The following is a 23,844-nucleotide window of genomic DNA, read 5'->3' on the forward strand; positions in this document are numbered from 1 at the left end:
GCTCCTCTTTCAGATATCCTCGTGCACTAAAGGTGATCAAGAGAAATATCCTATGCGCATGTTCTTCATGTTTCTGTTCCTTATTTTTACCTTTTCTCTTTCAGATAGCCTATTACTACTATTTAATAATTCATATGTTGGTTTTCATTGTTCCATATTTCCCTAAATATTGTAAGGTAACAAGGTGACAAGGCAGTAAAACCATCGGGAAGAAGAGGAACAAAGCTTTGTACCAAAGAACCAATAATTTAAAAGAGAAAAATAAATCCTTGAAATTTCAGATAATTCCAATAATTTAAACCCAAAATCACTTTTTTCCTTCTCTTTTGGTAATTGGATTTTTTTGTTTTCCATTGGGCCTGTAAATCTTTCGAACATCCAACTCATTAAAACATTTAAAACTTAGCACAAAGTCCTAGCCCTGAGCATCGGGTCAAAACCAGTGGTTTCTTACCAATTCAATTTTTTTTGTTGTATTACCGATTATACAATCCAATCCAATATAATCAGATGTTAGGATTCAATTTAATCTAATCCATTGTGCATTGAATTGGATTGGATTAGATGATCGGTTTGTATAAAAATATAATCATTGCAAAAGAACTTTAGTCTTTCATTAAATATAATTCAAAATTTAATACCATCAAATACAACATGAAATTTAAAAACAACATTACCTTAAGAATTACTCCTTCTTTCATCAATCCTTTCATGTTACTGAGCATGCAATCATCCACATCAATTTTCATTCAATGTAAGTTTTGATGTAGGACCTAGAATTTCTACAAAGAATAGAATATCATATTAAGATAAATATAATAAAACCAGTAATTTAAAATATGAAACTTATCTTCAAATAATATTTACATGATTCAATGTCTTCAATATCATCTGTGATCTAAAGAATATTAGTTTTTGGTGAAGAATATAATCAATTTTGTGTGTAAATGAGTGCCTCCACTGTTCTTGAGGATAATAAACTCCTATATAGATCGAGAATGCGACCACCAGTGCTAAATGTTACAGTAGAGATAGGTATTGCCAAAACATCTTGTGCAATACAAGACAAAATCTTATGAACTCCTACACTTGCTGCCTATTGATAAGCAGTTGCTATGAAGCACGAACATGGATACGGATACATCAATATGATACGACACGACATGTAAATACGGCGAATCTCCAAAAACTAGGATATGATGAGGTTCGAAATGTGGCAATTAAAAATATATATTAAAATATAATAAAAACAATATATATAATTCCAAACGTATTTTAAATAACATAAATATTCAAATTCATCAACTAAATTCAAATTTGAATAATGAAAACCACAAGTCTCAATCGACTTCAATATTTGTAATGTCTTCCCAAATTGTTATTTTCGGACAAAAAGGAACTTTATTAATAGTGTTGAGGCCCAAAAAAATCCATGGTTGGGCCCGAATAAATTATCAGCCCAAAACGACACTCTAGTAAGGAAAAGCGTAAAGCGGAGTACACGAAAACCCACCACATGCGAGTTGTAGTTCACGTGCCATGCTAAATAAATTAGCCATGCTAGGGGTTGAGATAAAATATACCGGCTCTACAAGCCCATGCCAAACTTAAACATCGCAGTCCTTCCTGGGACGATAAAATTAAAACATGCCAAGCAACATGCCATGCCAAGCACAAAATCGTTATCTCACACTAACCACGCTACAAGCCTAAGTGGGCCCAAGCCACAAAATTAACGGGGCTTACTGAGAAGGTTGTGGTATGGAAGGAACAAGCAATTACGGGGCCCATTGAGGGTTCAAGGAACGTAAGTTTCAAGCCACTTGGGGGCTTTGAAACTCAAGCCGTTCCTAGAACCCAAGCACATGGGTTAGCATGAGAGAAAGAAAAATTGCCCCATGCTCTAGGAAGACACCAAAAAACCTTCCAAAATATTTAGCCCAGCCCACATCAATAGAGTTAAAAACCCTTTCCAGCAGTTTGACAAAAATTCACTAGAAATAATAGGCCAGCAGCCCAAAAGTCACGCACAAGTCCAGTCCAGAACTTGTACAAAAGTCATCGTGTTCCACCTCGATAAGACTCCAAACAAGTCAGACAAAGGGTCAAGGCAAAAACCAGCAGAAATTCATGGGTAAAGGGCAAATACCCATCGGACAAAAGGCTTCACCCATCTCTTTCCCCATTACAAGCTCTGTTTTGAAAACGTAGAGAGAAAGCAAAGTGGCGCCTCACCTTTGTGGGGAGGTCCAGCTACGTCAAACTTGTTGGAACCACAATGGTTCCTTTCCCATACGCCTTGATAAGAGAATTGCACGAAAATAGGGCTAAGTAGGAGCTGCCAAGGAAAAAGGAAGAGGAAGACCAGACAAAATTAGAGCTCTTAATGCCTATAAAAGGAGACTTTTGCTACCCAGAAAAATCAATCATCGAGCCTGACCAAGCTTTGTCAAGCAACCTGGAATCTACTCAAGCCACCCAAAGCTTTCTTTCGCTCATCCTTCTTCTCCTTAGGATAGGAATCGTGCTAATATTTCCTCCTGAAGAAACCGAGCCTGACCAAGCTTTGCCAAGCAACCTGGAATCTACTCAAGCCACCCAATCCTCTTTCTCCGTTGTTTTCTTCTTTCCCTGAGATAAAATCTTGCTAATTTTTCCTTCGTTCCCAGTTTAGATTTTATCCTCTGCAAGAAACTCATGCTGTTCTCTCTCTCTCTCTCTCAAATTGCTAAACTCGTGAAAGCTTAGCTCCCATGCCACATGCTCCTCAAGGCTAAGTCATTAGTGAAATCATCATGCTTATTTGGGTGTTAGTAAAGTGATCCTGAGAGTGTTCTTTTAAAATCTCATCAGATTTTCTAAAACTCTCTTGGGAGCTTGTTTCAACTTTCAGGCATTTGGGGATTTTGCTCGTTGTCTTCTTACAACAGCCCACCCATTCGTCAGGCTGCTTTGGAACAAAAACCCCTACAAATAGGCAAAAGCCTCGAGCATGATACAAATTAACTAAGCCAGCACACACTCAGCCAAAGCAAGCAAGTGTAGAGGCTAACTTAGTACAAAATATAAATAAGAACATTAGTTTGGTGGTCCTGGAAGACCATCCACTTAACACTCACTGAAGACGGTGGTGGTCTTTCATTGACAAGAAATTTGCGCCACCGCTCTGATGCCAATACTAGTCGCTGTGTGATGTTATGCACACATTTACAAATCTGGCACATTTATCTTCAATTTCAGCTCAATCTGAGATGTTATGCACGAATTTCTCACATTTACGAATTGTTAACGATTCTCTTTCTTGTGAATCCATATGTAGGGAAAGACGTGTTTTTCATGTGCTGAGGTTGACCAATTAGTGTCCTGCCAAACCTCAATATCAAGCTTGCAATCAACAAAGACAGGTTTTTCATCCTCCAAAGCACACTTACATCAATTCCTTACTATTGTATGGTTAATTGTTTTATTAGTCCTTGAACTTAGACTCGATTTGCATTTGAGTATCTTAATTTCCAAAATCGTTCATGTGGTCCTTCAAGTTCAATTTCGTTAGAACAAATGCTCTTGCCGTCAATTTTGTTAACTTTTCTGTTAAATACATGGGCAAAATGATATTTTTGTATCAAAATTGATTAAAGAATCTGAACAGAAAAAAGATATGTTGGCATACCCATTCGCATGCCTCTCTCTCCCTTGTTTTTTTAGTCTGTTGACTAAAGAATTCTTATGCCGGCCACTCCAATGTCATAGCCTTTACTTTAGTTATTTTATTTTTTTTATGAGCACTTCTAATTTTTTTTTTTGGCAAATATATATATATATATTTTTGTCTGATCATATAGATATATATATATATATATATATATAGGCTAATATAAATTTTTTTTGTGCCCCACTCAATCGTGGGCCCCGGGCGGTGGCCCTGGTTGCCCTGGCCAAGGGCCGGCGGGCCGGCTCTGCCTCTCAATGCACATGTGTTTCAACTCTTACGTACCTGGCCTTTGTTCAAATGAATCACTTGCTGCCCATTGTTAGGCAGTTGGTTCAACAGGCAGTTGATTCCTATTTTGGCAGCAGCAAAATGAAGACAACTTTGTCTTCAACTTGGTCCCATTAAAATTGCGTGATGTTTTAACAAAGGGTCTGAACAGTTCTCACATTTCGCGTGGTCAAGGATTCTGTCTTAGGATAAAGAATCAAGTCAACCCTGTTTCGTCAATCTTGAGGTATATCATACAAGCATATATATGTACTTCACTAGTTTTGCATGTATGCTTACTTTGGTTTGTGCTTTATCTTTTTCCTAAAGAGTTTCCCTTGTTCGTCTTGATCATGACTGTAGCTAACATGGTTGAAGCAAGGTGCTGCTTCAAACTCCTCTATGCAATTGTAGTGGTGCTTTTACTACACATGAGCAGTCCTTGCATTGGATGTAGCGAGAGGGACAGGCAAGCACTCCTTGCACTCAAACAAGGCCTCATGGGTGACGACGGCGATGGCCTCCTTTCATGGGGAACAGAAGCCCAAAACAGAAATTGTTGCCAATGGGAAGGAGTCCACTGTAGCAGCAACCAAACTGGCCATGTTGTTAAGCTTGATCTTGAAGACCAATCTTTGCGAGGTAAGATTAGTCCTGAACTCGTTAAGTTGCAGCATTTGGAGTATTTGGACCTTAGTTTCAATGATTTCAATTGGAGCAAAATTCCAGACTTCATTGGATCTCTGAGCAATTTAATATACCTCAATCTTTCTTATGCAAATTTCGGAGGTCAAATTCCAAACCAACTTGGAAACCTTACACAGTTGCAATATCTCGATCTTAGCTTTAATGGATATTCTGTTATAAGCCCTGAGAACTCTTTTCATGCAAAAAACCTCAATTGGCTCCCTAGTCTTTCAGGTCTGAAACACTTGGACCTAAGTTCCACTAATCTCAGTGATGTTGTTGGTTGGCTGGAAGCAGTTAATATGCTTCCTAAACTAACAAAATTGATATTATGGGACTGTAAACTTCCTCCTCCAATTATATCCTCTGTTTCTCTCATGAATTCTTCTAACTCTCTTGTTCATGTCGATCTTGGCGTCAACAATCTCAACTCTTCAATCTTCCAACCTTGTTTATCTTGATCTATCTGAGAACAATTTCAATGGTTCCTCAATTCCTGATTATTTCGGAAACATAAGCTCTCTTGCATATCTTAGTCTCTATGATAACCAACTTCAGGGAGGGATCCCGACTTCCTTTGCCAAGTTATGTAGGCTGCGAGAGTTGGACCTTGGGGATAATAGTCTTAGTGGACAACTTTCAGACTTTGTTGAAACATTGTCCAAATGCGCTCAAAAGACATTGGAGAGTTTGGATATCTCTCATAATCCTGACATTTCGGGTTCATTGCCTGATCTTACGAACTTCGTATCATTGAAAAGCTTGTTTCTCGAGGGCAATAACTTAAGTGGAAAAATACCTGAAAGTATTGGACAGATGTCCAAGCTGGAGACTATTGGTTTTGGTTGGAATTCTTTGGAAGGAGTGATTTCAGAAACTCATTTTTCAAAACTCTCCAAATTAAGTTATTTGAGTTTATCATCTAACTCACTACTTTTAAACTTCAGTTTTGATTGGATTCCTCCCTTCCAATTGCGAACCATATACTTGGGGTCGTGTAAGATGTCGTCTTTCCCAAAATGGCTTCAAACTCAAAAAAATTATACATGGCTTGATATTTCTGATGCTGGAATTTCTGATCCCATTCCAAGTTGGTTTTGGGATTTGCCACAAAAATTAGAGTTTATGGATATCTCTCAAAATCAAATGAGAGGAACAGTTGGAAATATTAGATTGGAGTTTGTACCGCGCCTAAATTTGAGTTGGAACAAATTGGAGGGTCCAATCCCTTCAATTCTATCAGAAGTTACAGCTCTAGATCTCTCACATAATAACTTTTCAGGGGCAGCTTCTTTTTTGTGTGCAACCAAGGATAGTAATTTAACCTTTCTTGATCTCTCAAGCAATCATGTATCTGGAGAACTTCCGGATTGTTGGATCCATTTTAAAAAATTAGTCTTTCTTGATTTGAGCAATAACTCTTTATTTGGAAAAATTCCCACTACGATGGGGTACTTGTTTAGTGACAACAAGACTAAGTGACAACAGATTTGTGGGAGAGTTGCCTTCACAATTGAAGAATTGTAGAAAGTTGACACTTTTGGATCTTGGGGAAAATAACTTATCATGCTCAATACCTGAATGGTTAGGGACTAGTCTTCCAAATTTGGCTATCTTAATCCTTCGAGGTAATCAGTTCTATAGAAGCATCCCGCCCCAATTATGCTATCTGACACGAATTCAAATCTTGGATTTATCGATGAACAACATCTATGGAACTATACCCAAATGTCTCAACAATTTGATTGCTTTGGCTCAAAAAGGAAATTCAAGTCCAACTATCCAACATTACTTGGCCTCAGTTGGATAAAGTATCCAACTAAAGGAATTAGTACATCTCAGTTGGATAAAGTATTAATTTCTTGGCCTTATGATGATGAAGCATCTTTAACATGGAAAGGGGTAAGGTCTAAATACAAAAGTACTTTGGGACTTGTAAAGAGTATTGATCTCTCAAGCAATAAGTTGATTGGGGAGATTCCTAGTGAAATCACTGATCTTGTTGGTTTGGTTTCTTTAAACCTGTCGAGAAACCAATTAACAGGTCAAATACCTCCAAGGATTGGAATGTTGCAGGAGTTAGATTCCCTTGATTTATCAAGAAACCAAATTAATGGCAGAATTCCAAAAAGTCTATCTCGAATAGATCGTATTGGTTACTTGGACTTGTCAGAAAACGACTTGTCTGGAAAAATTCCAATAAGCACTCAGCTCCAAAGCTTTGGTCCATCTTCTTATGGTGGAAATCCTCTACTTTGTGGACTGCCACTTCTAAGGACATGCACTCAGGAGGAAAAAGGTCTAGGACAAACTGTGTTGGTGAATCAAGACGATAAAGATGGGCTCATAACGCAAGGATTTTACATTAGCTTGGGGCTTGGGTTTGCTGTTGCATTTTGGGGAGTTTCTGGCACTCTTCTATTCAACAGGTCATGCAGATATACATACTTCAATTTCTGGACTTGTTTCACAAATTGGCTGTATGTTAAGGCAGAAATCATCAGGCAAAGGATGCCTAATACTAGATAAAAGGTAATTAATACTATCTCTCTCACATACTATTTTTGAAATGCATGCAGATATTACAGAACATAATTAATATTTATAAAAAAAAAAAAGGAAACATGAACTTTCTTTCTTTTGCTATATGAAAGGAACATGCATGCATGATTTTGTTGACTGGTTATAATCATACTCAGTCAGTCACAGTGACTAATTTGGTTTATGTGATTTATCTTTTTTCAATCTTATGGGTCGTTTACCTTCATCTTTAGCGCAGGCACCTTTGAGACAACATGTTTCCCTTTAGTTGAAGATGGACAAGACGAAGGACTGCTATTTGTACTAGCTTTCGAGTACTTGAGTGATGATGATAAGGGATCTCACTGAAATAAAGGAACCATTTATTTTATAGTAAATGAGTTGAACCGTTATTTGTAAGAACTTAATGGGAACTTCTCCCATAAAGTATTTGGTATGATGTTCTTATGTACCTCATGGTTTTCCCTGATTCGAGCATGTTATCTCAATGTAGACGCTCAATTGCCTTTTACTGTATTGCTCGTATGAATAAACAATGGAATAATTTGAGTTAAGTGATTCAATCACAGAAATGAAAGGGTTGTCAATCAGGTAAAGGTTCTTTACTAATATTATCTTTCATTTGTGTAAGAAAGAAAATATTTGTCCTAAAACAGAACAAAAGAGAAATTGATCAAATAAACCTTTATATGGATCCCCAGCATAACTTGTTCACCTGATTTTTAATGTGACAGAAGCTAATGAGATTTGTGAGATTCTCTTGCATGTGAGAAGAAGGCCTTTACTGCAAAATAAACTTAGGCATATGTCTCCCCTCGATGTGTGACTTTCTTGTCATAGCTAGTACTTTTCTTGACTGCCACACAATGTCAACATTATCATTACAGCATAGCATCTGGTTGGAAGTATGTTTTAAAGTTTTTATTTTTTATTTTTATAAAGGTTCTCTACTCTGTATAAATTAAATTAAAATAAAAGTGTTTGTAAGCGCCCACCATGGGGCTCGAACGCACGACCACAAAGTTAAGAGCCCTGCGCTCTACCAACTGAGCTAGACGGGCTATGGGCGTACTTCAAGTCTCAGGAGGTATATATAGTAAATACACGGGCTATACATTTACTTCAAGTCTCAAAAGGTATATATACAAATACACAAATCTTTCCACAACGCCACAAACAATCACATCGAGTTCAAACCCTCGGAGATGTCTACCGGTGCAAGTGTTATAATTAATAGCTTCATAGCTTATACAGTTTTAATCAAGAATGGTAAACCACCATATCTTACAAATAATTTCATGTTTATGAGACATCCAAATACATCCAAGCATGTACACTTAAGATATTATACAATGGTAGTTTTCCAAGACTCCTTCGGCAACAATAATTTCAAATCAAATTGATAAACATTTACAGCTGATTACATGATCATCAAAATTCAATTTAGGTATTGAAGAACTAGCCATCACCCCTTCCATATTCCCTGCATTCTCAACATCAAACATCAAGTGTGTGTTAGGAAACTGAAAGACTCCCTACACTAGTAAAAATGTAGCAACAATCACCATTATTTGGTGATATTTGTAGTCGTGACAAAAGGTATTAGTCACCTTTCTTGACTTTTTTGGTGACTAAAAAGGCTTTTAGTCACATTTTTTTGCTTTTTTTTAGTGACTAAAGTCTTTAGTAACCCCCACAACAGTCACCAAATAATGGTAACTGTTGCTACTTTTTTTTTGTAGTGCAAGCTTGGAAAATGTAAGAATCACTACTACAAAAAGTGACAAAGACGAACAGAAAAACGACGGTTTAAGGGAAAACCGTCGTTGTTTTTTAAAAGACGACGGTTCTATAAAACCGCCGTGTAAGAACAACTTAAACACCTAAAAAATGGAGATTCCAATGGTTGTTTCAAAAAAACGACACACCTAATTAAAAAAGCGACGTCTTATTGAAAAAGGATTTCAGCAAAGTAAAATCTAAGCCAACAAAGAACGGCAGAAGGTATGAATAAACCGACATAGAAAGTAAAGACGACGGTGTAAAAAAAAGCGCCTTTTTTCTCAGAAATTAACACGACCAAGTTTTCGAAAAAGGAGCCGTATAATTACAAATAAATCTACGTCGGTATAATACAAAATACCGCCGTATTAAATTAATGTACAACGACGGCAAAGATAAATTTATCGACGTCTTTCTTGTATAGTTCTACGACGGTATCTTCAACTCTCACCAAGTTGGGGTTTTCATTTGACGACGTATTATAAAATTTACCGTCGTATTTATGAACTTTATATGTCTAGCCTGATATTTAAACCATCGTCTTAATAATATTATTTTTTATTATTTATTTATTGGATTTTGTTATTCTACGACGGTAGACCAACTTAATAATAAAAATTGTAAATAACCACGATGGTTTATATAGAAAACCGCCGACAGAATCATATTTTTCTGAGATCCCAAAAGTTACTTCGTGAACTTAAAATTACCGTCGTATTTATTCACTTTATACGGCTTACCTTATATTTAAACCGTCGTCTTAATAGGAATTTTTTTAACAATTTATTTCTTGAATTTTGTTATCCTACATCGGTAGATCAACTTAATGACAAGAATTGAAATAACCACGACGGTTTATATAGAAAACCACCGACATAATCAGATTTTTCTGAGATCACAAGGGTTACGAAATCTTATCAGATGGAACTCTGTTCCTCATCATAATCGGACCACAGAAAGACAATATTTTTGAGGTTAATGATGCATGTGTATTTGTATCTTTGAGATACACAAACACACATACACATTAACATCCAAAAAATTGCCTCTGAAATTTGACAACGGCAGCCTCAGATTTGCAATCGAGAGAGACAATTTTTTGGAAGTTGATGATGTGTGTGCGTTTGTGTATCTACACAAACACACACACACATCAACATCCAAACAATTGCCTCCTAAAATTTCACGACAACAACTACAGATTTGCATTCAGAGAGATAATTTTTTGAACGTTGGTGATGTGTGTATGTTTGTGAATCAAATACACAAACATACACACACACCAACATCCAAACAATTGCCTCCTAAGAGGTGAGACAGAGAAAAGGGCAAGAAGAAGTTGAAACCCTCATTGAAAACTAAAATTGAAAGAACTCGTGAAAAAAAACTCTATTTATAATTAAAAAATCAAATCCACGTCGGTTATATTACACTTAACGACGTTTAACAAAAAGAATCTACGTCGGCAAGTACTAACCCTTTAGACGTATAAAATAATTCCACATCGGTTATGGTATTTCTACGACGTAGTACAGACATATTAGGCGGTTTATTAGACACACCACGGCGTAAAACAAATATATTGCGTTGTCTTAGTCTCAGAGCAAAAAACCAACGAGAATCAATTAAGTAACTGACGAGAAATGAAAGACGTCGGTAATTATAAACCTACAGCCATCTTATTTTAATATACTACAACGACATCTGTAGAACAAAAAAGACGACCAAAAAAAGATGACGGTAGAACAAAAAACCGTCATTGTTTAGTTTGGTTTGTTCTCTTTCTGCAGGACTTGGATAGTTCAAAGCATTGACAATGTCTTCATCATATCTCCCAGCAACTACTGATTCGATTGCTCAGGCTTTAGAGGCCAAAGCCCCATCTGAAGCCATTTCTATTCTTTATCGCATTCTTGAAAACCCATCTTCTTCTTCTGAAGCTCTACGGATAAAGGAACAGGCTATCACAAGTATGACGGATCTTCTTAGACAAGAAAATTGAGCAGAGGATCTTCGTAACTTTCTCACCCAAGTTGAGGCCTTTCTTTAACTTGATTCCCAAGGCGAAAAAAGCAAAAATTGTACGTGAGTATTATTGATGCAGAGCTAAAGTACCAGCACATCCGATCTTCAGATTTCCCTTTGCAAAGAAATGGTGTAGTGGACCGTCTTTGAGAAGCGAACTTTCCTTCGATAAATGAGTGGAGGCCAGTGCTTGCATCTCTTTGATGGAAAGCAAGGAGTATTCGAACACTAAGTCTCCTATCAGACTTGATCAAAGAAGTGAGAAGGCTAGATGACAAGCTTCTTCTTGTGGACATAGATTTGTTGGAGAGTAAGCTCCATTTCTCTTTGAGAAAGACAACTGTCTTTGAGATACACCAAAACGCATACATCATTAACATCCAAATTATTGTCTTTGAGATGTGAGAGAGAGTGATGATGCATGTGTGTCTGTGAGAGAGGAAGACGAGCCTCCAGAAGAACTTGGAACCCTAAATGAAAACTGAAACTGAAGAAAGCGTCAAATTTATACAATAAATTTTTAAAACCCACGGCGGTCCTTACACACAAACCGCCGTTTAATTGTAAACATCCACGTCGGTTATTCTTTAATGGAATCCACGTTGTATATTACGACATAATCTACGTTGGTATGTTACAAAAACATGACGTGTTAAATCTATGTACCATGACGCGAGAGATTAATTTATCGACTTATTATTTTGGAGTGTACTACGACGGTACCTACAACACTACTGTCGTATTTATTTACCACGTCCTAAGTTCAAATTACCGTCGTAGTTTTTCTATTTATACGTCCGCCTTCTCTGTAAACCGACGTCTTATTTTTATTGCTTTTTAAAATTAATTAATTTTTCTTTTATTTTGGTAATATCTTTCTTAATATCTATCACGACGCTATATTAAAAAACCGACATTGAAGAAAATATTGTCGTGGAATTATATATAAACACGACATTTTATGAAAACTAAGGGTCGTTAAAACAATTTACTAGGGCGGTGGAAACATATACCGACGTTTAATATCTAATACTAGGGCGCTTTCTATTAATCGCGTCGTTTTATGGAACGGTTTGTGAATATATTCAACTTTTCGTCTACCTGACTTACACTTGCACTGTTTCCAAACTCGAGAAAAAATTTCATTCTCCGAGAGAAAACTTTCCGTCTTTTTTCCTTCTCAGAGCACTGTCGGTGTATCTCATCGTCTTCCTCTCGTCTTCGTCGTCGTCTCTGAACTTAAACACCAAACTTCAAGAGAAAGCTTTCATTGCATGCAAAAGGTAAGCATTTCTCACTATTTTTGTTGTTGTTTTGCATGCTCATACGATTTTTGTTTTGAAAATCTTTTTACCTTTTTTCCAAGTTTGATAAAATATACAGACAAAGAGGGAAAGTTTCCAACTTTGAACACAACTCTGTTTATTCTACTTCAACTAAATAAGACGATGGTAGCTTCTTATTTACGTGGTTAGATTTATAGACCACAACGGTTCGTCACTCGTACTAGCGTCGTTTGAAAGTTGTTCTAAGTTGTTTTTAAAATGACCGTCGTTTTTTTATTTGATTGTCTAAGATATATTCATTGCAGGTTTGATTTCTCTGAACCAAAGTTTTTGTTTTTCCTAATTTGATAAAATATAGAGACAAAGAAAGAAGGGTTTGGAACAACTTCACTGTTTTTGTTTTCCGTCTTATATAGACGACCGTATCTTATTATTCACGTCGTGTGAATTTTCATACCACGACGTTAAATTAATATTAACATCATTTGAATTTCTATCTCATGACGAAATATAAATATCGCCGTAATAAAGACTTATTACATCTTCTTTTATATTGTTACGTCGTGTGAATAGAAGTACTACGTCCAGAATTTTTTAAAAACACCGTTGTTTGAAATGAAAATCTAAAATATGTTCACCTGAATGTCTGAATCTGGAATCACTTCTTTGTTTTTTGTAATTATATTATAAGACGTCGGTGGTTTAATATTAACGTCGTTTTAATGTATTAACCACGTCGTTGTTTAAGTACCATCGTTTTAAAGATATATTACGTCTGATATTATGTTATTGCGTCGTGTGAAATGTTATCGACGTCGTGTTTTATAAATAACCGTCGTTTGTTTTCTTAATTTTTTCCTGAAATATTTTCACTTGCAGGTTTGATTTGTCTGTAACCATGGTTTCTCAAGACCAAAGTAAGGACTCTGGCTCGAAAAAAAATGGAGGTAAGGAGCTTAGATTGGTAAATCCTCAAGACAAGTCCTTGAAGAAGATGAAGTTTGTTTCATCTGCTGAGACAGAACCAGGCAGCATGACAACATATTCAGAGGAGCCAAAGTCAAGTCGAGGTATAAGCACAATGCCTCGTGTTGTGAAGAGAAAATATCAGAAAATCAAGCCAGTTGTTGAGTACAATAAAAGGGGGAAAGCATGTGGCCCTGCACATACTGAGATGCAGTCCTACATTAGTGTGTTGGCACGCTCCAGAGTCCCACTTGTGGACAAGAAATTGGCTGAAATCCCCAATGATATAAAAGAGCAGATTTGGGAAGCTATTGACATGGCTTTTGTGGTAGGTCAAGGGGGCAAGAAACTGGTGTTATCTTCTACTGCCAAGAAATGGAAGGATTTCAAGTCTACACTAACGAGGCATTATATCCTTCCATTCATCAAGGAGAAGAAGAAATTAAACCAACCCCCTGAACTATATAAATTCATAGAGAAAGCAGAATGAGATGCCTTCGTAGCTTCAAGGTTATCCGAACAATTTGTGTCTGTGCATTTTGAACAATCACAGAGGAGAGAGAAACTTGAGTACAATCATCGATTGTCTCGAAAAGGATATGCTGGTTTGGAGGATCAATTGGAGGAAACCATGCCTGAGGTAGAAATTGATCGATCAACCTTATGGAAGAAAGCTAGACAAGACAAACATGGTAACATCCCGGATCCAAAGGTAGCAGAGAAAGCAAAATTAATTGTAAGCCTACTCACTATGTTTTAAATTTTTATTAAACTGTGTATTGCCGTGATAATTCTTATTACGTCTTCTGTTATATTTTTGCGTCGTGTGAATAATATTACTACGTCGAAATGTTTTAAAAAATGCCGTTACAAGTCTGAACTGGAATAAGACGTCGGTGGTTTATTTATGGTGTCGTTTGAAACTACTAACCACGTCGTTAGTTAAGTATCGTCGTGATAAATTTATGTGATGTTGATTGCTATGTTATTGCATCGTGTGAAATTATATAATACGTCGTTTTTTTTTATAAATAACCGTCGTGTGTTTTCTTGTGCTGACTTTTTTATATATCTTTGTTTTAGGATGAATTGCAAAAACAAGTCTCTGAAGGCAGTCTTACTCAGTATCCGCAGTAATGATGTGTTGACAATAACTTTGGGTCCCAAGCATCCAGGGAGAGTTAGAGGAGTAGGTGCTGGGATTTCCCCTAGGTAATACTTCAATTTACCTAGACAACAGAGGGTAAAGTTTGCCAATCAATTAAAGGAAAGTGTAAGACTTGTCCTTCAAGAAGAGACTTTAAAGATGGAGGCTAGAACCAAGCAATTGGTAGAGGTTGGGAGGGAAAATATTCTGAGTCAGCTTTCCCAACTCATCCCCAATTTTGAGGATGATACTGCCAAGAATGGGGAAAAGCAAGATGAAATGGTAACATCTCTGAACTTTGAATTCTCCGTTTTTTTTTAAAAGCTATTAGACATCGTTATTGTTAATAAAACCATCGTTTGAAATACATACCACGACGATTTTATTAATAAATCGTCGTTTTGGTTTAAATACCACGTGGTATTTAGTTTACTTGTTTTACACGCCAATAGACGTCGTTATTTTTGAAAACTTTTATGGTGATTTAGATGGCGGTTTTAGTCCTTACCGACGTAATAGATAAATCTCACGACGTTTATTATTTACCATCGTTTAATGATTTTAAGACGTCCGTAATTCTTACATACCGTCTTATGTTATGCCTTACCACGACGTTTTAATTTAATTTTTTTACTTTTTGTACAATCTGTCTTATATATATATATTTCTTTATTTCTTAAAACAGAAATCTAGGGATTTAGAAAAGCAAGATGAAGAAAATAAAGATGAAAAGCAAGATGAAGAAAAGCAAGATGAAAAGGTAAATTCTCATCACTTTGCCTTTTTTATTTGTTTTTCAAATTTCAGACGTCGATACTTTCTTTAAATCGTCGTTTGTTTTAAATTTCCACGGCAGTTTTGTTTTTAATTGAATTTTTAAATTGTTGTACAAGCTTTCTTATATATCTCTCTTTATTTATTAAAACAGAAATCCAGTGGTGGAGAAAAGGAAATTGTGGTAAATTCATTATCTATGAATTTTGCATTTTAATTAGATGTCGGAATTTGTTTTCTATGACGTAATAAAGTATTCACCACGACGGTGTTTTGTTACCCTCGTTTAAATTATTTATCAGACGACGTTGTTTTATTTAAACTGTCGTGTTTATTGAATTATCACGTCAAAATATTTTGCTTTATTTCTTTAAACAGAATATTGAAGTAGTTGATTATTCAAAGTTGGAGGTGCCATCTTCTTTACAATCCCTTTGTTGTTATGTGGAAACGACACTAAAGCCTCAGGAGAAGATTATGACCTTTACAATTGAGAAGGAGGTGTTTGGTGAAGATCGTAGTACCTTCGTCTTGCATGAAGAAATTACACAGTTATGCAGGCATGGAAGAAATTGGGGCTACTGTGGTTGCAGTATATATGAGGTTTGTCCTTATCAAATATTTATTTCACACTCTCCTTTTTGTTGAAAAAGAAAAGTCATGTGATCATTTCATATATATATTTAGGTGCCTATTTGATAATTTGAAAGCTGCAAATATGTTGAACATGGTTGGCTTTATCGACCCTGCTCAAGTTAGTGCCAACGCTGGGTCATTAACTGAGAGATCACGTTTGGTAGCCAATCGACTTCAAAAGACAGATGGTGAACAGATTTTCATGATGCCTTACAATCCAGGGTTAGTCTCCTTAACAGGATTTTGTTTATACGATGCACTACGTATAAAACTGGTTAACCTTTATATTAATTTTGTGCAGCCGTCATTGGGTATTGTTCATTGTGAGAGCAAAGAAGGAAACTGTCTATTTTCTGGATCCTCTGCCCGGAAATCGAGTGGTTGATGAGGAGGCCAAAAATATATTGAACAGTGCTATCAAAATGTATAATTCACACAAAGGCAGACAAGGTCGTAAAGCAACCATTTGGAAAACTCTACCAGGCACACCAAAGCAACCAAGTAGTGTAGAATGTGGCTATTATGTCATGCGCTTCATGAGAGACATCATCATGGATCCTTCCCTGGAGTTTGAGAAGACGGTAAGAAGAAAATTTTCAGATTTATTTTATGTTGTTTTTTGTATTATCAACGAAGGTCCTTTAAAATTACCGTCGTTGCATCGATATACTACGTCGGTTATGAAAAATAGCGTCGTTTGTGATTGAATTTCTGTTTATTTATAAAGCTTAATAATCATTGTTTATGGAGTGCAGTTTGCGAAGGGAAAAGATCAAGTGCCATACCCCCAAGCAGCCATTGATGAAGTCGGGAGAGAATAGGCAGAGTTTGTTTGCCTTCATATGGAGTAGAGGATTTTTAGAACACTTGACATTTTAATATAATGTACACATTTTGTTAGAATTAGTAAAGTTTTTGTACAGATTTTGTTAGAATTAGACAAGTTTTTGTACAAATTTTGTCTATAATATACATCCTTTTTTTCCCTGAAAATTTGTTGAGGTTTTCGTAATTTAAAAAAAATAAAATTGCGTAACCGACGTGTAATAACGTTCCAAAGACATAATTATGTCAAAAACCGTCTTCTTATGGAGTACAGAAGTTTGTAAAAAAATAAAACGAGAGGAGTACATTACAGACGATGTCTAAAGGAAGTATAGGTGACGTTTAATGCATGTTCCATTTATTACAACAGACGTTGTAAAAATAACAACGTCATCGTTTGAAACAAATCCGACGTAAAAGGATATTTAGACGACAGAGATGACGTGGTAATTAAATTACACGGCAACACCTTTTTAGTTTAAGTCGTGATATACCGTTTGTACGTCGATGACAGCCATTTAAGTTGTGTTTAAACGACGTCGTTTAGGGTTTATGATTTAGGGTTTAGGGTTGTTATATATTAGGGTTTAGGGTTAAAGGATAATTTTTGGGGTTTAGGATTTATGGTTGTTATATATTAGGCCGTAAAACCTTAAACCCTTTTCTAAAATTATTTTTGAAAAATATATAATTTAGGGTTTAGGGTTTAGGGTTCAGGTTATTATTTTTTAACAACGGTGTTTATGTTTTCAGTCGATGATTTACGAAGTGCGCTTTCTAAACCGGCGTTCCTTTAAAATGACGTTGTACACGAATAACAACATCATCGATTTAAAAAAAAAAATGTAAAACGTTATTCAAACGACGCTATTGGTTCAACGGACGACGTGGTTGGTTTGAAATAAACGGCGTTAAGTTCAGTGTCTGAGTCATGGAATAATGATGTTATGTCGGTTTTTGTGAAACTTCGCCATGGTTTCGCTTTTAAACGCCGACGTGGTTTGTTGTTGTTCATACGAATATTTTATTATTTTCAATTCAAAATAAATTTAAAATAAATCCACCCATCGCGCACGAGTTCGAATCCCAACAAAACCAAAACCCACTTATTTAATTAGTTTCTCATACATCAGTTTTTTTTTTTTTTTTTTTTTTTTTTGCGTCATAAGGAGTTACCATGACGCATTTCGTGTAATAAGCGTCATATTTCGTTTTTAGTTGTGACGACGGTTTTTCTATTTTGCGTCGTACATAGTTTTACCATGACGTCTTTAATGTAATAAGCATCATGTTTAATGTGAAATTTTAACGACGCTTTCTAAAAAATTTCGCGGTAACCTAAAATTTTCAGATTTCACTCTAAGTCTTATACTTGTAACCCTGAACCCTAAAATTTTCGAATTTCGCTCTAAATCCCCTTAACATTTTGCTCTCTCACTTCAACTCTAATTCAAAGTTGGGCTCTCCAGGCTCCGTCGAATCCAAGTAGGCCATAATCTGTGAGCTCTGCCTACCTGTAAGTACAAACCCTTATCTTCCCCTCGTAAGTTCATTGAATGATATTCAGTTGTTTTGTTAAAGGGTTTTAGATATATGTTTTGCGATCTTTTAATAATGTTGTCGGAGGTATGAGTTCGTAGATTTTCTGTTTAATGTTTTCATGATCAATCGGGAATGGATTTAATGTTGTCGGATTTTTAATCACTTTCTGTTATGTTGAATCGGGAATGGATTTATTGTTTTCATGCTTAGTATACGTGTTCTTAATACCCAACATAAAAATTAATGTATATGTTGTGTTCTTAATAGGGTTTTGGGTTCTTGAAAATAAACTGGGATCTCGACGCTTTTTTAGGCATACGACGACGGTTTTTAATAAACGCCGTCTGTATTATTATACACGACGGTTTTCTTTAACTACCGTCGTAGTTAGAATTAGACGACGTTTGTTGAAAATCTGTCGTCTATATATGTCCAATACTTCTGTTTTTGTTTAAAAACCGTCGTCTGTATAATATATTACTTGCTATTAAAACTTTATATAATCTGCTATAGTGATGGTCATTGCTTGTCTTTTCACTTTATTATAGATAATAGGGTATAGTGTCGAGATGGATAAGTCATGGATGCACTCGAACAGAAGATCGAAGGCATATGAGTTAGGGGTGGAATCATTTTTGAACTTTTCTATAGAAAATCTTCTAACTACAACACATATCCGTTGTCCATGTGTTAAATGTGTGAATTTGAAATTGTTTGGGGTTGGAATTATAAGGGATCACTTATACTTTAATGGAGTTGACTAAAGCTATAAGAATTGGACATTTCACGGAGAACCTTGGGAAGCAACTACTAATACTAGTAGAAATGTTGAAGAAGATGATGACCATAGTAGGTACAGTTTTGTGTCTGAAGAAATAGAGATGGATGATAATGATTTTGGTGATTTTGGATCCGATCCTTATGAGTTTGCCAATGTGATTGGGGATGGAGATCAACCATTGTACCCTGGTTGTAGAAAGTACACGAAGTTATCGGCATTAGTGAAGTTGTATAATTTGAAGGCAAAACATGGGATGAGTGATGTCTATTTTACAGAATTATTGATACTTCAAGGCGATTTGCTTCCAGAAGGAAATAGAATACCGGCCTCTATGTATGAGGCAAAAAAGACTTTTTGTGCATTGGGGCTGAGTTATGAGAAAATGCACGCATGCCCCAATGATTGCATCTTGTATAGGAAGGAGTATAAAGATTCAACTAATTGTCCTACTTGTGGTATCTCAAGGTGGAAGGAAGACAAAGATTCAATCTTGAAAGAGGGTGTGCCAGCGAAGGTGGTGTGGTATTTTCCTCCAATTCCAAGGTTTAAAAGGATGTTTCAATCACATGAGATAACTAAGATTTTGACTTGTCCCGAAGGTTGCATTGCTGAGAGATATATAGCTGAAGAAGCTGTAGAGTTTTGTACCGAGCATTTATCTGATGTTAGTACAGTTGGAGTGACTTCAAGCCAAAAGATGGGAGTTTCAAAGCCATTATTAGGTTGCATAGTGAGCGTAGTTGATCGGGACCTGTTGAACCAAGCACATCTATATGTCTTGGAGAATACGGAGGAAGTCCTACCTTATATCGAGTACGTATGAGTTTTATTCTTTAAGTTTCCATTTTAAATTATTTCTTATGTTTATCTTATATGTTTGGGACCGGAATGCTTGAATTTTTCATGTCATGTAGGCAACATATGATCCACATCAAGACCGCTTATCCAAAATTTAAAAAGAGAACAAAGTGGCTGCAAGCTAAGCACAATAGCACTTTCATTCAATGACTACACTTCAAGGTATATGTTATTGAATAACATATTAGACTTTTAATTTTCTTCTTTCTATGTTAGATTGAATTAAGATATGATTAATTTCCAGGTTCAAAGTGAACTTAATGAGGAAGACAATCATGGCGTATCAGAAAATTTATGGTGGCTAGCAGCTGGTCCAAACATGGCAGTGCCATCATATAGGAGCTATCTTATTAAAGGAATTAAATTTAACATCAAGGCACAAGATGGTGTGCGAACAACTCAAAATAATGGAGTTTATTTACTTGCACATACCATGCAAGTTGCTAGTGCCAAGGATAAAAACCCAATTCTCTCAAATATGGGTTTCTATAGTGTCATTCAAGAAATTTGGGACCTTGACTACCAAAAGTTTACAATCCCAGTCTTTAGGTGTGATTGGATAGATAGTACTTCTGGTCTTGTAGTCGACATTTACCCTTGTAGATTTGAGTAAAATTGGACATATGAATGACCAATTTGTTTTGGCTTCTCAAGTCAAACAAGTATTTTTTGTTGACCACCCGATGCATCGTGGTTGGTCGGTAGTGTTATCAATGCCTAATAGAGAATATAATGATGTTATTGGTGATGATGTCTTGGGTGATGTGAGAATTGAGTGTGAGCCATTTCCTAGAAGGATGCCAAATGTTGACACATTTGATGAACTGGTGGTGAGTTTGGGAGTCAAAATATTCGAGATTGGTGTAAAGATATATGGATTGAATGATGCTTATGTAATTTATGAAATTACTTATGCCCTAAACGGCAGTGTATGACATTAATTTTGTAATATATTGTAATGTGATTTCTTCACTTTCATTATTCAGGTTTTGGCCACAAAACAATCAGTACAAAAAATACTGGTTCAAGATTACAAACACGACGGTCTTTATCAAAATATGAAAAACATACGTCTGTTTTAATAAAATTGTCATAAAAATGACGTTTTGGAGGATTCAACGACCACAATATATTTACCGACGTCTTAAAGCAACGTAACAATGAAGAACCACGATGCTATTGTGAAACAGTTATTAAGGATATCACGTCGGAGAAGCATAAAGAGCCGCCATGTAATTCCAAATAACACGACTTTAATCCCATAATACCGACGTCTAAAAGATGAGATATCTAACCTGAACGTTACAAAAGACGACGTCTTAAATTATGAACTCGTTCGTATCAAATCAAAAATCATCGTCTTAATTTTACCACGTCGCTTGTTCTCTCATAAACGAAGTGGAAAAGGATTAATTCACGACTGTATTTAAAATCCATTGGTAAATTTGTCGACGTTAAGATATATTTGGACGTCGTTCCTTTACAAAAACAACGTTATATGAATGTATTCACGTCTCTTTTCTTATGATCATGTCGTTAAAATGACTTTACACGGTGAATATAGGATAAACTACGCCATCTCATACATATTAGAGGACCGTAATTTTAGTAATGATGACGTATAAATTCTGAAACACGGTTGTCTTTTACATGATAACGACGTTGTATATTGACGACAACGTCCTCTGTATAAATGAATGCGTCGTAACTAATGAACCCAACATATTTTCCACGTCGTTTATTTTCAGATCATGTCGTTAAAATAGTTTTACACGGGGATCGACTGAGAAACGTTGCCGTTTCAGATGCATTAGACGACAATTATATTTTAAAAGATGACGTTTAAATTGCGTAATACGGCTCTCATTTATTTGTACCCGACGTTGTTTATTGAGTACAACGTCGTCTGTAGAAATACATGCATCATAAGTAATGACCCTAACATCTATTTCCACGTCATCATTAATGGAAAAATCGAAGTGGAAAATTTATTTCACGACGGTTGTAGAAACTCTGGTGACTTAGTAGGAATCAATAACGTCCTCGATTATGTATTTAAAGACGTCATAGTTATATGTGTCGTGAAAGGTGTATTTAACAGCTATGGGTTTTAGTGCCCGTCATTGTATGCATCTCTTGCGGCCATGTTCTGTTAAAATATGTCATATGTTGCATTTTAAACGACGTTTGTTTGTTAGAGTTGGTCGTCTATTCTTATTCTTGACTTTTTTTTAGCTCATTTTTCAATACACAGACGTCGGTTGTTATTTGTTAATGATGTTGTTTGTTTTAACAACGACGGGGATTTATCGTCATGGTTTGATTTTGGAAAAGATGTCGGTCGATTTCACGACCATTTGAAAACCGAATACACGACGGTGAATTCCCGTCGTCTTTTGCCTTTTTTGTAGTAGTGAATTTTGATGCTGTGCCTCTTTTGCCATCTCAAGAAAGAAGACTCATTGGTGGAAGTGCTTACTTGAGAGATAAAATTCCTCTCCCTTGTATTATGCTCTTTGAAGAATGGGGGAAATTAGTGAAACAACGGTATGTTGCCATGTTGCATAGCAATACTGATGGATGAATGTTATTGAAGGCAAGATTGGTGGTAGTCACCGTGTGAAAGTGGTCGTCATAGTTGAATTAATGGTAGCACACAAGTGGAGATGATGTCTTTTTTATGTAGTTGAATATATGGCTATTTTTTGGCACAGGCCGCAGGGGTGAACTATTTTATGATTGTGATGGTGAAAATGTAGGACTATGATAGTAAAAGCAATAGCTTTTGTTTCAACTAGGTTTCCCCCTTTCTCTATTGGTGTTGCTTGATTAAAGTTTTGAAATAACCATCTCTAAGAAACTGTTGTATGGTTTTTTGCTCATAGATTGGTGCTTTATTTACCTGGCATAGAATTTCTTTCGTCTGTCATTAAAACCTTTTCATGATTTCCTTTATTACCTTGATTGGGTATGCCTATACACTCGTTGTTTTCAGTGCCCACTTATCCCCCAAAGTTAGAAAAGAAAGGTAGTATGGAATTTCCTTTTTTCAGGGTAAATGTCCTGTTGTGGTTGAAGCACTTAACAACTTATATTTTGCAGGTGCAGGTCAAGTTGCTTCTAATAAGGGGGCATTACTGGCTGATGGAGATCAGACTTCCGAGAAGTTGCGATTGTTTAGAGATAAACTTTCCAGCAATGTTGCTGCCTTGCCTATTCTTTTGAAGAGGATGACAGAGTGTATTTCAAAGATTGACAATTTAGACTCTGAAAACATAATCATACATCCTGCATTTAAAAAGAAAAGGACTAGTTGACTGAGTTTTCAACCCTTGAAAGGCTGCTGTATCACCTGTTGATTGATGTAGAATGACACATGTTTTGAAATTTGATCAAATTTGATTCGTACGATCAAAACTCGTATATGATGATGTAATTACTCAAGAAAAGCGTGCTTTGAAGTATACCATAATATGTTGTTGCAAATTTCCCAGAAAGCTCCTCTTTCAGATATCCTCGTGCACTAAAGGTGATCAAGAGAAAGATTCTATGCGCATGTTCTTTATTTTTACCTTTTCCATTTAATCATTCATATGTTGGTTTTCATTGTTCCATATTTCCCTAAATATTGTAAGGTAACAAGGTGACAAGGCAGTAAAACTATCAGGAAGAAGAGGAACAAAGCTTTGTATCTCTGACAAATCTTTTTTCTCCAAAATTCTCATTTTCATCAGTAACCAAAGAACTTAAAAGAGAAAAATAAATCCTTGGAATTTCAGATAATTCCAATAATTTGAACCCAAAATTACTTTTTTCCTCCTCTTTTGGTAATTGGATTTTTTTGTTTTCCATTGGGCCTGTAAATCTTTCGAACATCCAACTTAGCACAAAGTCCTAGCCCTGAGCATCGGGTCAAAACCCTTGGTTTCTTACCAATTCTAGTCTTTCATTAAATATAATTCAAAATTTAATACCAACAAATACAATATGAAATTTAAAAACAACATTACCTTAA

At 35.9% G+C, this 23,844-nt stretch overlaps 1 protein-coding gene, 1 non-coding gene and 1 pseudogene across 2 annotated transcripts; 2 read left to right on the top strand and 1 right to left on the bottom strand.

Annotated features, from left to right (window-relative positions):
* Nucleotides 1–4,297: 4,297 nt before the first annotated feature.
* LOC148917290 (receptor-like protein EIX1) lies at nt 4,298–7,195 on the top strand. The gene is given in 4 exon segments (XM_089051667.1): nt 4,298–5,108; nt 5,110–6,129; nt 6,131–6,467; nt 6,509–7,195. Coding segments are annotated over 4 exon segments (2,820 nt in total). The 5' UTR covers nt 4,298–4,332.
* A 1,000-nt stretch (nt 7,196–8,195) lies between these two features.
* Nucleotides 8,196–8,268, bottom strand: TRNAK-CUU (transfer RNA lysine (anticodon CUU)). The gene has a single exon. It is a non-coding gene; the product is annotated as a tRNA-Lys (tRNA).
* A 2,507-nt stretch (nt 8,269–10,775) lies between these two features.
* LOC148917292 (26S proteasome non-ATPase regulatory subunit 11 homolog pseudogene) lies at nt 10,776–11,419 on the top strand (annotated as a pseudogene).
* The last annotated feature ends 12,425 nt before the right edge of the window (nt 11,420–23,844 follow it).

The sequence above is a fragment of the Prunus mume genome, linkage group LG5, assembly GCF_029339155.1.
Source record: "Prunus mume cultivar Tortuosa linkage group LG5, ASM2933915v1, whole genome shotgun sequence".
NCBI lineage: Eukaryota > Viridiplantae > Streptophyta > Magnoliopsida > Rosales > Rosaceae > Prunus > Prunus mume.